The following is a 13,098-nucleotide window of genomic DNA, read 5'->3' on the forward strand; positions in this document are numbered from 1 at the left end:
GTCAGCGCAAGGGCTTATTAAGACGCTGGTCTTAATAAATTCCCCATAAGAGCTAAGCATTAGGTCCATAATAGATGTAAAATATAACAAGTGGTTGCTGTAGGCTGTAGCGGTGCACGTGGCAGGTAAAGTCCAAATAGGATAATCAAGAAGTCCCGACACGTCGCCATCTTCATTCATCAATTATTTTTCATTGTTATCAAACAAGGACACGTTTCGGCTGTGACAAATACCGCACCACACGTCGAGCTCATGAGATACGGTATGGTCACTGGTTACCAAGAGGTGACGTTACGCCGTCCCTGAAGAGCAGGTAAGGTCAGCACAGTGTTCACAGACTCCTCCTGTCCACATGGGCACAGAGAGCCAACAAGCGGAGGGAGCCTTTTCACTGCCCCAGTGAAACAACGCTTCCTCAGCCCGGGAAGACTGCCACCAGTTTCTCGTTTGATATAAGCCCGGTCCACTAGCGGGATTATATAGGGTGAGAAACCTGCAGTAGCATATAACTAGGCCGAAACACGGACATGGGGAATCGTGATCGAGATACCAGAACAGCACAAGATTAAATTATATATTTAATTACCTTAAGGGCACACTAGACATAACACAATATACTCAGAAAATATATACAGTTTACCAGGTATATGAGTCCTTTGGGTTGTGATGAGTTCTTAGCTGTAGTCACATGGAAGGCAGTGATGTCAGCTGGTTGCAGGTCCCTCTTAACACATGGCACAATGTGACCTCCCTTCAGAGAAAGACACGCCCGCTTGCTGGCCTTTTAACCCGTAGCTGGCCCCTCCCCTCCTGGCCTCTGGGAGGGGTCCACTCCCCCTCTTTTGGGCTGGCAGCAGATGAGCCACAAAACCGATTAGGGCTCATGGCTCCAGACCAGAATGTCGCAGGGAGGTGGTTCTAGGACCAATGGGTCCGCCTGGGTTCCGGCTACCAGTAGAGTCCAAACATTGTACCGTTATTGGGTTTCTGTGGGGAGATATGTGTATATCTCCTCCCTGGCATTCCACCTGCCAACTGTGACCACGGACTTGTTCATCGTGGCCACAGGGACCCAAATATGTATCTGGTTTATGCCTGTGATGGACGGGTGATTCATAATTCCTTATGAATCTCCAGTTCCAGAAAGTCTGATGATTTAGATTGAACTGGGGAATGGCCTAAACCCCTGCAGAGAGGTTTTTCCTGTTCCATTAGCTGGGTTCCTGGCTGGCTGAATGAGTTGAGAAATTGTAAACAACTGTTGCCTGCTAAAGGTTCTCTTCCATATGGCTGGGCTTTGAATCAGGCCCCCTCTGTGGAGTTCACTACCCCCGCTATCTGACAGCAGATGGCTGGTGTGGGAACATAGCTGACAGTAAATAATAATCCATATTCCTCACAGGCCCGTCCTGAGCCTTTATCAACCATTGGTTGATAAAGGCTCAGGACGGGCCGAAACACGTCCTTGTTTGATAACAATAAAAATAATTGCTAAATAAAGATAGCAAAGTGTCGGGACTTCTTGATTATCATAATAGATGTAAAGCTGGCCATGATTCATCTCTCACATTGCTTTAGTGCAGATTGTCTGTCTTGAACATGGGTCAATAAGCACAAAAAAAGGTTAAAAATCCTTGGATCTTATTGGTTCCTGTGGTTGGCATATTTTTAGGTCAGGTATACTCTTCCACCACTGTGACTATCACACGTATAAAATTTGATATACAAAAGGCTACTTTAGCATACAACTAGGCAGCAATAACCCAACTGTTTATATTTGATTGTGAAACACAATAGCTAGTAATTGTAAATTGGAAAGAAAAGTATCATAAAAGTCTTCAGGTCCAGATAAGCCACCAATTGGAAGTCCTTATTGGAAACATTGCTTATTTAGAAGTGTAAAGTGACCACAACCTCATAAGGAACCACACAAAGGAAAAGCCACAGAACTGAATAGCACTGTTTAGTCGTTCAGTGGCCATATAGGGAGAACATGCTGCTTGAGGTCATCATCTGGTGGTGGAGGGTCTAATTGGCAGAGAATTCTCACAATAGCTGGACTGACCTATGGGATGGGCACTTCCTGCAGTTAATGACTGAGCAGCCTGCGCCATGGGCTTTCAGCTCTACAAGACAATCATCAATTTCCAGGAAATGTCTTCCCCTGTGACCACTATTCCTCAGAAAAGTTCAAACGCTCGCCACTAAACTTTCTTCCTTTCATTTCCAGATAAGCTGCGGACATTATCATCAAAGGCTGAATACAAGAATCCAAACATTGATCAAAAATTGCAATGCAAAAAAAAAAATAATTTTTTTTTTGAGAAAGAACAAGAGAATGAGAGTCTGTATTCCAGGAATAACAAGGCTACATCACTGAAAAGTCAAAACACGTCTGTATACATGAGGATTAACTCACCCTGATTCACAACAAATCGCAACTTCTGTATCGTTGACAGGTTCCCGCTGACTCTGTATAAACCATCTGCGTCTAAACCTGGAAGGAAAAGTAGAGTATGTTACTGATACAACAGAAACATGATAGTGTAAAGTGAGATAGGATACATAGTAAAGGCCACCTTCACGCAGTCAGTGTTTGGTCAGTGTTTGATCAGTGATTTTCATCAGTGACTGTGAGCCAAAACCAGGGGTGAAGCCTACACAGACATAAGGTGTAATGGGAAGTTTTGCCCGTGCCCTGTGTTTTTGACCTGCACCTGGTTTTTGGCTCACAATTAGGGCTCATTCAGATGGCTGTAAGTGTTCTGCGGTCCACAACTTGTGAATCCGCAAAACATGGATACCGGCAGTGTGAGTTGCGCATTGTGCGAAACGCATAGAGCCAGCGCTATAGAGAAATGCCTATTCTTGTCCTCAATTGCGGACAAGAATAGGACATATATCAGGGATGCCCAACCTGCTGCCCTTCAGCTGTTGCAAAACTACAACTCCCAACATGCCCTGATAGCTGTAGGCTGTCTGGGCAGGCTGGGAGCTGTAGCTTTGCAACAGCTGGAGGGCCGCAAGTTGGGCATCCCCGCTCTCTATTATGTGCGGAGAGGCGGAACAGAACTACAGATGCGAACCACTCTGTGCTGTCCGCATCTTTTGCGGTCCAATTGAAATACAGTAAATGGGTCCACACCCGTTCCGCAAAATTGCAAAACAGATGCAGACCCGTACATACAGCCACCTGAATGACCCCTAACTGATGTACATCACTGACCAAACACTGTGTGAAAACAGCCTAAGGCCTCATGCACACGACAGTATTTTTTCACGGTCCGCAAAACGGGGTTCCGTTGTTCCGTGATCCGTTTCCGTTTTTGTTTCCGTGTGTCTTCCTTGATTTTCGGAGGATCACCAGACATGAAGGAAAGTGAAAAAAAATTTAAGTCAAGTTTGCCTTGCAAATGATAGGAAAAAAACGGACGTGGACGCGGATAACAATCTGGTGTGCCTCCGTGTTTTTTCACCGACCCATTGACTTGAACCGTTGTCCGTGAACAAAATAGGACCGGTCATATTTTTTTGACGGACTGGAAACACTGATCACGGACGCGGATGACAAACGGTGCATCATCCGAGTTTTCAACGGACCCATTGAAAGTCAATGGGGCCGCAGAAAATCACGGAAAACGGAACAACGGACACGGAACACAACAACGGTCGTGTGCATGAGGCCTTAGACTTACGAGGTTGATCACTACACAAACCTATGACGTATCCAAGTCGCGCTATTTAAAGAGGTCGGCCCATCTCAGACATGGACGACATATCAATAGGATGTGCCATCAATGTCAGATAGGAGAAAGTCCCAAAAGGTGGGGCTTCCAGAACAGTGCCCCTGAAGGGGACGGAGACACATTGCTGGGATATGCAATCACTTTATGATCAGTGGGGGTACAACCTCTGGAAAGGTGAAGGGGCTGGTGTGCTACTTTGGCGCTGAGTTACTTTTGCAATTTTTCCAGGAACCCACTACAGCATAACCCCAGTTCAAGTGAATGAGGTCAGCTGCAGTCCCCTGCGCAGCCGAGTTGCCAGGAGAGTCGCTATGTAGGGAAAAACTTAGATGGGGACACCGTGCTACAGTAAATCGGTACTGCAGACCCTTTGTTCTCAGCATCAGTAGGGGTCCAGATGGTCAGACCCCCATCGATCATAAAGTGATGCCAACATTTTACAGCATGTGAATAACATTGTATGCTACATCAGTGGGGCCCCAGTACAACTCTCATCATGCCCTCACAGCCACAGACTGAGAGTTATAGTTTTGCAACAGCTGAAGAGCCACAGGTTGGAGGCATCTAGCCTCAGCTCATGGCAGCCATACTCAGAGGCTTCCAATCCCCCATGCTTTATACCAGGCATCATTACCTAAAATAAAATAAAATCTCCCAATTCTTGTTATATTGTTTCAGATTAAGAGAATTAACAGATTTTACATGATATAAAGATGCCACATTAAACACATGCATATTTATAACTATTACATAGCACAATGGATAATGTGTTGGTGAGCGATGACATCTGAATCATTTGCATTAAAACAGAAATATTTTGATTTACAATTAAGATCTGGAAGCAGAAAAAAAACACGTGCGTAACATCGCATTTACATTTTTTAAGATATATTCTAGAGGAAAGTGAATTATAGTCGCACGCAGGAATATTCATATTTATCCGTTGCTTTGTGTGGTCAAATAGAACAGAACAGAAGGACCTCAAGGATGTCTTTAAAGGGGTTTTCTAAGAGTTTTTTTTCTTTTTTTTTCCTTTAACTGATGATCCATCCTGTAAATAGGTCATGAGTATCTGATAAGTGGGGATCCGACAACCGCGACCCCCACCAATCAGCTGTTTGAGAAGGCAGCGGCACTTGCAGTAGCGCCATAGCCTTCTCTCTGCTTTCCCCAGTGGATTTGACGTCACATTCATCGATCACGTGGCCTGGACGCAGCTCAGCTCCGTTAAAGTGAATGGGGCTGAGCTGCAATATGAAGCACAGCCGCTATACAATGTACGGCGCTGTGCTGGGTAAGCAGAAAGACGGCTGCAACACTAATGCAAGTGCCTGTACCTTCTCAAACTGCAGATCGGCTGGGTTCCTGGGTGTCGGAAAAAAGTCTCTTTGCAGTTATTTTTGTTCTTGCACACATTCATGTACTGGTCACTGGCTAATAGTGCTTATATAATAAGAGTATGGCCAAGCAGAAGCCTGTGTTAATGGGAATAAGCTCTGATTTGCAACCACAATATCAGATGAGTGGAGGTCCAACACCTGGACCCTCACCAATCAGCTGTTAGCCGCAGCCTTGATTCTGGAAGTAAACAGTGAATGGGGTGTAGTGGCTATTCTTGGGTGCAGCAGCTCCTCTTACATTCAATATGGATAGGTCATCAATATGTTGGTCCATGAAAACCCCTTTAAGGATATGCCCATAGCTCGCATTGAAGCACCATTTCACAATTCTAATGTGGACATCATCTCTAAAAAATTTACTGATCCTGAGTTACATCCTGTATTATACTCCAGAGCTGCACTCACTATTCTGCTGGTGCAGTCACTGTGTACATTACATTACTTATCCTGTACTGATCCTGAGTTACATCCTGTATTATACTCCAGAGCTGCACTCACTATTCTGCTGGTGGAGTCACTGTGTACATACATTACTTATCCTGTACTGATCCTAAATTACATCCTGTATTATACTCCAGAGCTGCACTCACTATTCTGCTGGTGCAGTCACTGTGTACATACATTACATTACTTATCCTGTACTGATCCTGAGTTGCATCCTGTATTATACTCCAGCGCTGCAATCGCTATTCTGCTGGTAGAGTCACTGTGTACATACATTACTTATCCTGTACTGATCCTGAGTTACATCCTGTATTATACTCCAGAGCTGCACTCACTATTCTGCTGGTGCAGTCACTGTGTACATACATTACATTACTTATCCTGTACTGATCCTGAGTTACATCCTGTATTATACTCCAGAGCTGCAATCGCTATTCTGCTGGTAGAGTCACTGTGTACATACATCACTTATTCTGTACTGATCCTGAGTTACATCCAGTATTACACTCCAGAGCTGCACTCACTGTGTACATACATTACATACTGTATCTTGTACTGATCCTGAGTTACAGCCTGAATTATACTGTACTTCAGAACTGCATTCACAATTTTGCTGGTTGTGCTGGAAACCATTCACAAGCCTAGTAGTTTGATACACCCCTAGCTATTTAATTAAGCTTTAAATTCAATAGGAAAGTTAGTTTTGGTACACTTCCCATAGCCAGAACAAGCTCAGTGCAGACATTCAGCCTGAAAAGAACACCAAGAGATTTCTGCACTGAGGCTTCTAGAATTATGAATTCAGTCTGGGCTGGAATATGGGCTGTAATATACAAAAATGCTGGTCAGGAGATAAATTTATACAATAATGTCCTAGTACAGCTGCCACTTTGATCTTGTTATCGTCAGGGGTCACAGTGGTCAGCCCCCCATCAATCGAACAGTGAGGCATATCCTAAACATACAGTATATCAGTGAATTTACTGAGACATCATCTTTAATTTGATATTCAGGCTGTAAAACTATTATCTTAAGCAAATAAATATGAGTAGAAATTTGAGCCAAACCAGAGTCTATCCTGAGAGGAATAGACACTCATCTCCAGACAGTTTGTTTGGAGTTCTTGGCCCATGTCCGTACAGAGCAGGGTACTGCTTAACTGGGTGAGAGGTCTTTGACGTAGCTTTCTGGTTTGGCTAAAATCCCTAGTCACATTTCAAGGACTTTTCATGGACCAGATATTGACGTACAGGATAGCTACCTATAGGTGGCACGAAAAAGAGACAATTTTTATCCTTCCATAGGGGACCTAATTTGCATGCATTTTCCCAGAAAGCATTGCCTGCGAGACCCCCGATGCCAGATGATGTTTCCATAAGGAGAAACACTATCCCTAGGAGCTAATTCTATTCTCAAAATGTTGGGCACCTCCACCATGTAAAGTTTTAGCATAATACAAAAATGTTGTGTGTCGAAGCTGGGACCTGCCTTGTGTTTCACACTCTGCTGACTGATTAGCATCTCACAACGTCTCTATACAATATCTAAATCCTCAGAAATATTCCCCAAGTTATAATTGTCACGAGCCACAGTTCTCCTCTCCAAGAACTTTTCAAGCTTAGCCAAACCAACGTAAAATGAAGGGTTTGGGCATCAGCTTTGTGACCGCATTCCCCTTGTTGAATCTCAGATATATTATTTTAGAAACACAATTACGCCAAGTGTAACTTTGAAGAGAGAACGTTCTTTAAAGTTCCAGACTTGTGATTCTGTGAACATTTTTCAAAAAAAACAACTTTAAAAGGCACCTTAGTCTAAAAACAGCAAAAAAATAAATAAAAAAAAGCATGAAACGCAAAGACGTTGACATTCAATGAAGACAAAGAGCATCCAAAAATGAAATGTATGGTACTTCTGACCACTTCTGTCCAAGACTGTTATGAAGGAAATGGTGGTTGGTAGGAATGGTACAATTCTCCTCTGCACGGTCTAGTACCAACCTGGCAAAGCAAAATGTTCTTATTACACTGTGTAAGGTGGATGATGTTCAAAGGACTCGCTAGGAACAACCATAGACTGCAGGGAAGGATGGAAACGTGGCCAAACCAAACTTTTAATCCTTTATTAGAAGGTAATACCAGCTGAGAACATTGGAAAAAGGAATAATTGAGAATATTACATAATGTTTAGCATGTGTATGAGTGAATGTCATGGTCAGACCTCTGGACAGGAACATGGCCCCCACTTCATCACTATTCGATTTAGCTAGAATTAGCTCTGGGCACAATCCAAGGCATTAAACAATGTATGCTTTCACAAGTGAACAGGAGCCTTTCTCAGCCAAGACGTAGCATCGCGTGACCACTACCGGTCGGGAAAAGTGTGGTCTGCATGTCCATCTCTTTCCGGTACGCACATGCATGTCAGCCACCTTTGTTTTCAGATAAGGAGCCAGAAGATCCCTGTTCCTCCAGTAGGTGGGGGTTCTAGAGGTGGGACCCCCATCTAACAAGCATTTCTAAAACATCCAAAGTGTCAAAGTGGTGCTGGAGTATTAAAGTGTATTAAATATTAAATTACTTAAAGGGAATGTATCACTTTTACTATTTTCTGTTTATGATTTGGGGGGGGGGGGATTATTGCCTAAGCGTCTCTAAAATTGAGCCCCCAAAGAGAAGGAGAGCAGACTGTGCATGCATGTCCATCATGTATTCATTTCTATGGGACTGCAAAAAAAATAACCAAGCACTGGCTCGACTATTTCTATCAGCCTCATAGAAGTGATTGGAGCTGTGGTCGCGCTTGTGCAGTGTGCTTCCCATTCATTTCTATGTGACTTCCAAAAATAAATGGAGGGCTGCCATGCATGCGCAGTCCTCTCTCCTTCTCTTTGTGGGCTCTGTTTTAGAGATAGGTGTGGGTCCTACCTCTGGGATCCACACCTATCAGATATTGGGGGCATACCCGAGCGATATGTCCCCAGTGCATGAGATCGACCAACCCATTTAAGGCTGCGTTCACATATGCACTGTGAACTGTGAACAGCATGTATGTTGGCTACACGCAGCATTTTTAGTCCGGCCGAAAGCTGGTATATATGGCCGGATACTATTACAGTGAATGGGGATACGGCGGTGCACGGTGGTATCCAGTGAACTCCGGCAGTCTGTTCCTCCGCCAGAAAGGACTGCCGGAGTTCACAACACATATGTGAACATGGCCTAAAAATGGTGAATACTGTGTTATCAATATACAGTATGTTTCATCTGTCAATGTAATCCTTCCTGTAATAATAATGAGATGACTGCTGAGAAGTGATCCTTACAGGATAATCCTACAGAAGCCAGTTCTGTTGAATATAATATCCCATAGATATCAGAAGTGCAATCTATCTGCCAATAAAACTGTGACTATTCATTGTAAGACTTATTACAGGAAGTTAGTCTACAGCTATGTACCCCAGCATTCCCAGGATTCACTCGTATTTGTGTAAGGTTGCTGTTTAGCAATGTGACCTCATTATTCCTCTCCCATTACAATACTTTATATAGCTTGTAGCTGAAAAGTGGAAACAGAAAATAAGTATTTTGCCTTTAAATCAGAATTACAGATTTTGGCATGACATGAATCACAACTGTCACATTTCAGTCACATCATATAAAGTGAAGCTTCGGAAATACTTGTTCCATTTGTGGATATATTAAATGCAATGCAGCAATTCACTTGCTCGTTAAATGCCCGTTATCATTAACAAATGTTTTTGAATTTTTTAAATATGTATGGCACGATGCCAATGTCACTAAACAGTATTTCCATGGAACTTGTTTATTTTTCTGTTATTATTTTGTGGTCACCGTAAATCCAGGCCACATAAGGCGCAAGGACGTGGACCATTGTAACCATGGTTTGGCCAGAATGAGTAAGTAGAAGTGGCATATGGTCAGAAGCCATAATCTGAATCGTTTTTAGTCACCAATGCAACATTTTTTATATGGCCCTCCATCTAGTGCTATCTACTTATGTTACAACCAAGGCTAAGGTGCTGCTACCTCTGCATGGCCCCATTGCCCTTTAAGGTATAAGGACTTTAAAGAAACACTCCTACAAAAAAAATATCTGACCTGTTAGAAAGGTGCATTTTGTAATCTGTAGTGAAGGTAATCTCACCAGTGACTGTATTTGTGAATAATAACCTCCCTCCTGATTCTCAGCAGTGTCATGTGACCGGCACTCTGATCTCCAACTGACAAGAACAGGAAGTTGGTGTCAGTTGGAAATCAGAGCGCTGGTCACATGACACAGCTGAGGATCAGAAGGGAGGGGATAACTCACAAATACAATCAATAGTAAGAAGATTACCTTTAATACAGTTTACATCATGCAACTTTCTAAAAGGTCAGAGAATAAAAATGTTTCTCGGAGTTCTTCTTTATTATTGATGGCCTATCCCCAGGACAGTGGGGGTCTACTTGCTGGCACAGCTTTGATCAGCTGACTCCAGAGATCTATAAAGCACCACTGCCTATCCTCCTGAATGTTTATCTGACACAGCGCCATACAACCCCTAGTGGTTGAGTCTGGCACTACAGCTCTGCCCTATTAAAGTGAATAGGACTGAGCTGCAACATCTGTTACAGCTGCTTCCAAGTGCCTGGAGCAGTGCCTAGTAAACAATGAAGGGGATGCCGCTGTGCTTGCCAAAATGCCACTGCCCCTTTAGCCACTCGATTGATGGGGGAGTCAGAGAGTCAAACCCCACTGTTCTGATATTGATGGCTCATTTTAAAGGTCATTCATCCAATGCTATGGTCTGTTTTTGGGTAGTGTATTATGAATACATGGTTATTTATCCAATGTACAGGGTGGGCCATTTATATGGATACACCTTAATAAAATGGGAATGGTTGGTGATATTAACTTCCTGTTTGTGGCACATTAGTATATGTGAGGGGGGAAACTTTTCAAGATGGGTGGTGACCATGGCGGCCATTTTGAAGTCGGACATTTTGAATCCAACTTTTGTTTTTTCAATAGGAAGAGGGTCATTTGACACATCAAACTTATTGGGAATTTCACAAGAAAAACAATGGTTTGCTTGGTTTTAACGTAACTTTATTCTTTCATAAGTAATTTACAAGTTTCTGACCACTTATAAAATGTGTTCAATGTGCTGCCCATTGTGTTGGATTGTCAATGCAACCCTTTTCTCCCACTCTTCACACACTGATAGCAACACCGCAGGAGAAATGCTAGCACAGACTTCCAGTATCCGTAGTTTCAGGTGCTGCACATCTCGTATCTTCACAGCATAGACGATTGCCTTCAGATGATACGAGATGTGCAGCACCTGAAACTACGGATACTGGAAGCCTGTGCTAGCATTTCTCCTGCGGTGTTGCTATCAGTGTGTGAAGAGTGGGAGAAAAGGGTTGCATTGACAATCCAACACAATGGGCAGCACATTGAACACATTTTGTAAGTGGTCAGAAACTTGTAAATAACTCATGAAAGAATAAAGTTGCGTTAAAACCAAGCACACCATTGTTTTTCTTGTGAAATTCCCAATAAGTTTGATGTGTCAAATGACCCTCTTCCTATTGAAAAAACAAAAGTTGGATTCAAAATGGCCGACTTCAAAATGGCCGCCATGGTCACCACCCATCTTGAAAAGTTTCCCCCCTCACATATACTAATGTGCCACAAACAGGAAGTTAATATCACCAACCATTCCCATTTTATTAAGGTGTATCCATATAAATGGCCCACCCTGTATAACAATAGTATTTGGTAAATGTGTGGCAAGAAGTTAAGTGGAAGAGAATTGTATAGGTGTGATGTAACTTCTGGCAGGCTATGTTTACCCTTGTGTCCACTGAGCACAGTGCTCAGTGGTCATGTTTGACAGCCTGGTTGTTAAGGCTAAAACGTTTTACTTACTAAAGGCTGGAACCAGAGAATTTCCGGTTTGTAAAACCAACTCACCCCCAAAATAGCACTCCTTCTTTGCATGATGCACACAACAGCCCTTGGCAGCAAGGGAAATTGAACATTTCTACCTTGGCTGATTCCAGTATGGTAAAACTCTTGAAGCAATTTTTTTATCTATTCCTCGCTGCCTTATTAATCAGATTTTTGTAAAAATAATAATAATTGGTTTAAAACCTTGTTAAAGTTGGATGTTTTTTCTTTATTATGATTAAACTGTATTTAGGAAAGTTAGTAAAACCTCAGTATTTACTGTAAGGGTAAAAAATGTTGGCGTCCCGTAGATTAAATTCAGCTACTTTATTGTTTGTTATGTTTTCTTGTTCTGTTGTTCCTGTCATGTTAAAATAAAAGCCTCTTGGGATGTACGCAGCTCATAATGAATTGATGAGAATGTGTTTACAGTGAAACAACATTTTGTAATAGACTAATGCAATTTAGTCTGTGATAGTTGCAAAATAATTTTTTTTAGGCAAGAAAAATATAATTCTGAGGTGTCATCCAAGAATATAAAATTATCTGCAAAAGTTTTTTTTCCCAGTTGTGCTAGTTTATGTTCAACCTTTTTATGAATAAAGCTTCACGCGGCTTACGTATCTGTGACTTGGATCGAATGTATTCGTGGCCTACAGACTACTATTGGTCCAACTCTACCTCTACAGATGTGTCCACCTTTTAACATTAATACATTTTACCCAGTACTCCAATTTCTCATAACGTAAACATACTGCAATTCACATCACCGCCACTGGGTGGCCATATACAGACACATTCAGTATAGACAACTGCTAGCAGAGTATCAAAAATCATATGTTGTTTAACCACCTCAGCTCCCCTAGCTTAAACACCCTTAATGACCAGACCACTTTTTACACTTCTGCACTACACTACTTTCACCGTTTATTGCTCGGTCATACAACTTAATGAATTTTACCTCCTTTTCTTCTCACTAATAGAGCTTTCATTTGGTGGTATTTCATTGCTGCTGACATTTTTACTTTTTTTGTTATTAATCGAAATTTACGGAAATTTTTCACTTTCAGTTGTAAATTTTTTTTTTAAAAAAGACATCTATATCTAAATTTTTCTCTAAATTTATTGTTCTACATGTCTTTGATAAAAAAAAATGTTTGGGTAAAAAAAAAAATGGTTTGGGTAAAAGTTATAGCGTTTACAAACTATGGTACAAAAATGCGAATTTCCGCTTTTTGAAGCAGCTCTGACTTTCTGAGCACCTGTCATGTTTCCTGAGGTTCTACAATGCACAGACAGTAGAAAACCCCCACAAATAACCCCATTTCGGAAAGTAGACACCCTAAGGTATTCGCTGATGGGCATAGTGAGTTCATAGAACTTTTTATTTTTTGTCACAAGTTAGCGGAAAATGATGATTTTTTTAAATTTTTTTTTTTTTCTTACAAAGTCTCATATTCCACTAACTTGTGACAAAAAAAAAAAACTTCCATGAACTCACTATGCCCATCACGAAATACCTTGGGGTCTCTTCTTTCCAAAATGGGGTC

At 42.0% G+C, this 13,098-nt stretch overlaps 1 protein-coding gene across 1 annotated transcript in view; it reads right to left on the bottom strand.

Moving 5' to 3' along the window:
- ARHGAP15 (Rho GTPase activating protein 15) overlaps positions 1-13,098 on the bottom strand; it is an 842,137-nt gene that overhangs the window by 252,558 nt on the left and 576,481 nt on the right. Inside the window, exon 12 of the mRNA XM_040440262.1 lies at positions 2,420-2,497. Within this exon, the coding sequence (XP_040296196.1) occupies positions 2,420-2,497 (78 nt within the window). The remainder of the gene's footprint in view (positions 1-2,419; positions 2,498-13,098) is intronic.

The sequence above is a fragment of the Bufo bufo genome, chromosome 7, assembly GCF_905171765.1.
Source record: "Bufo bufo chromosome 7, aBufBuf1.1, whole genome shotgun sequence".
Lineage (NCBI taxonomy): Eukaryota > Metazoa > Chordata > Amphibia > Anura > Bufonidae > Bufo > Bufo bufo.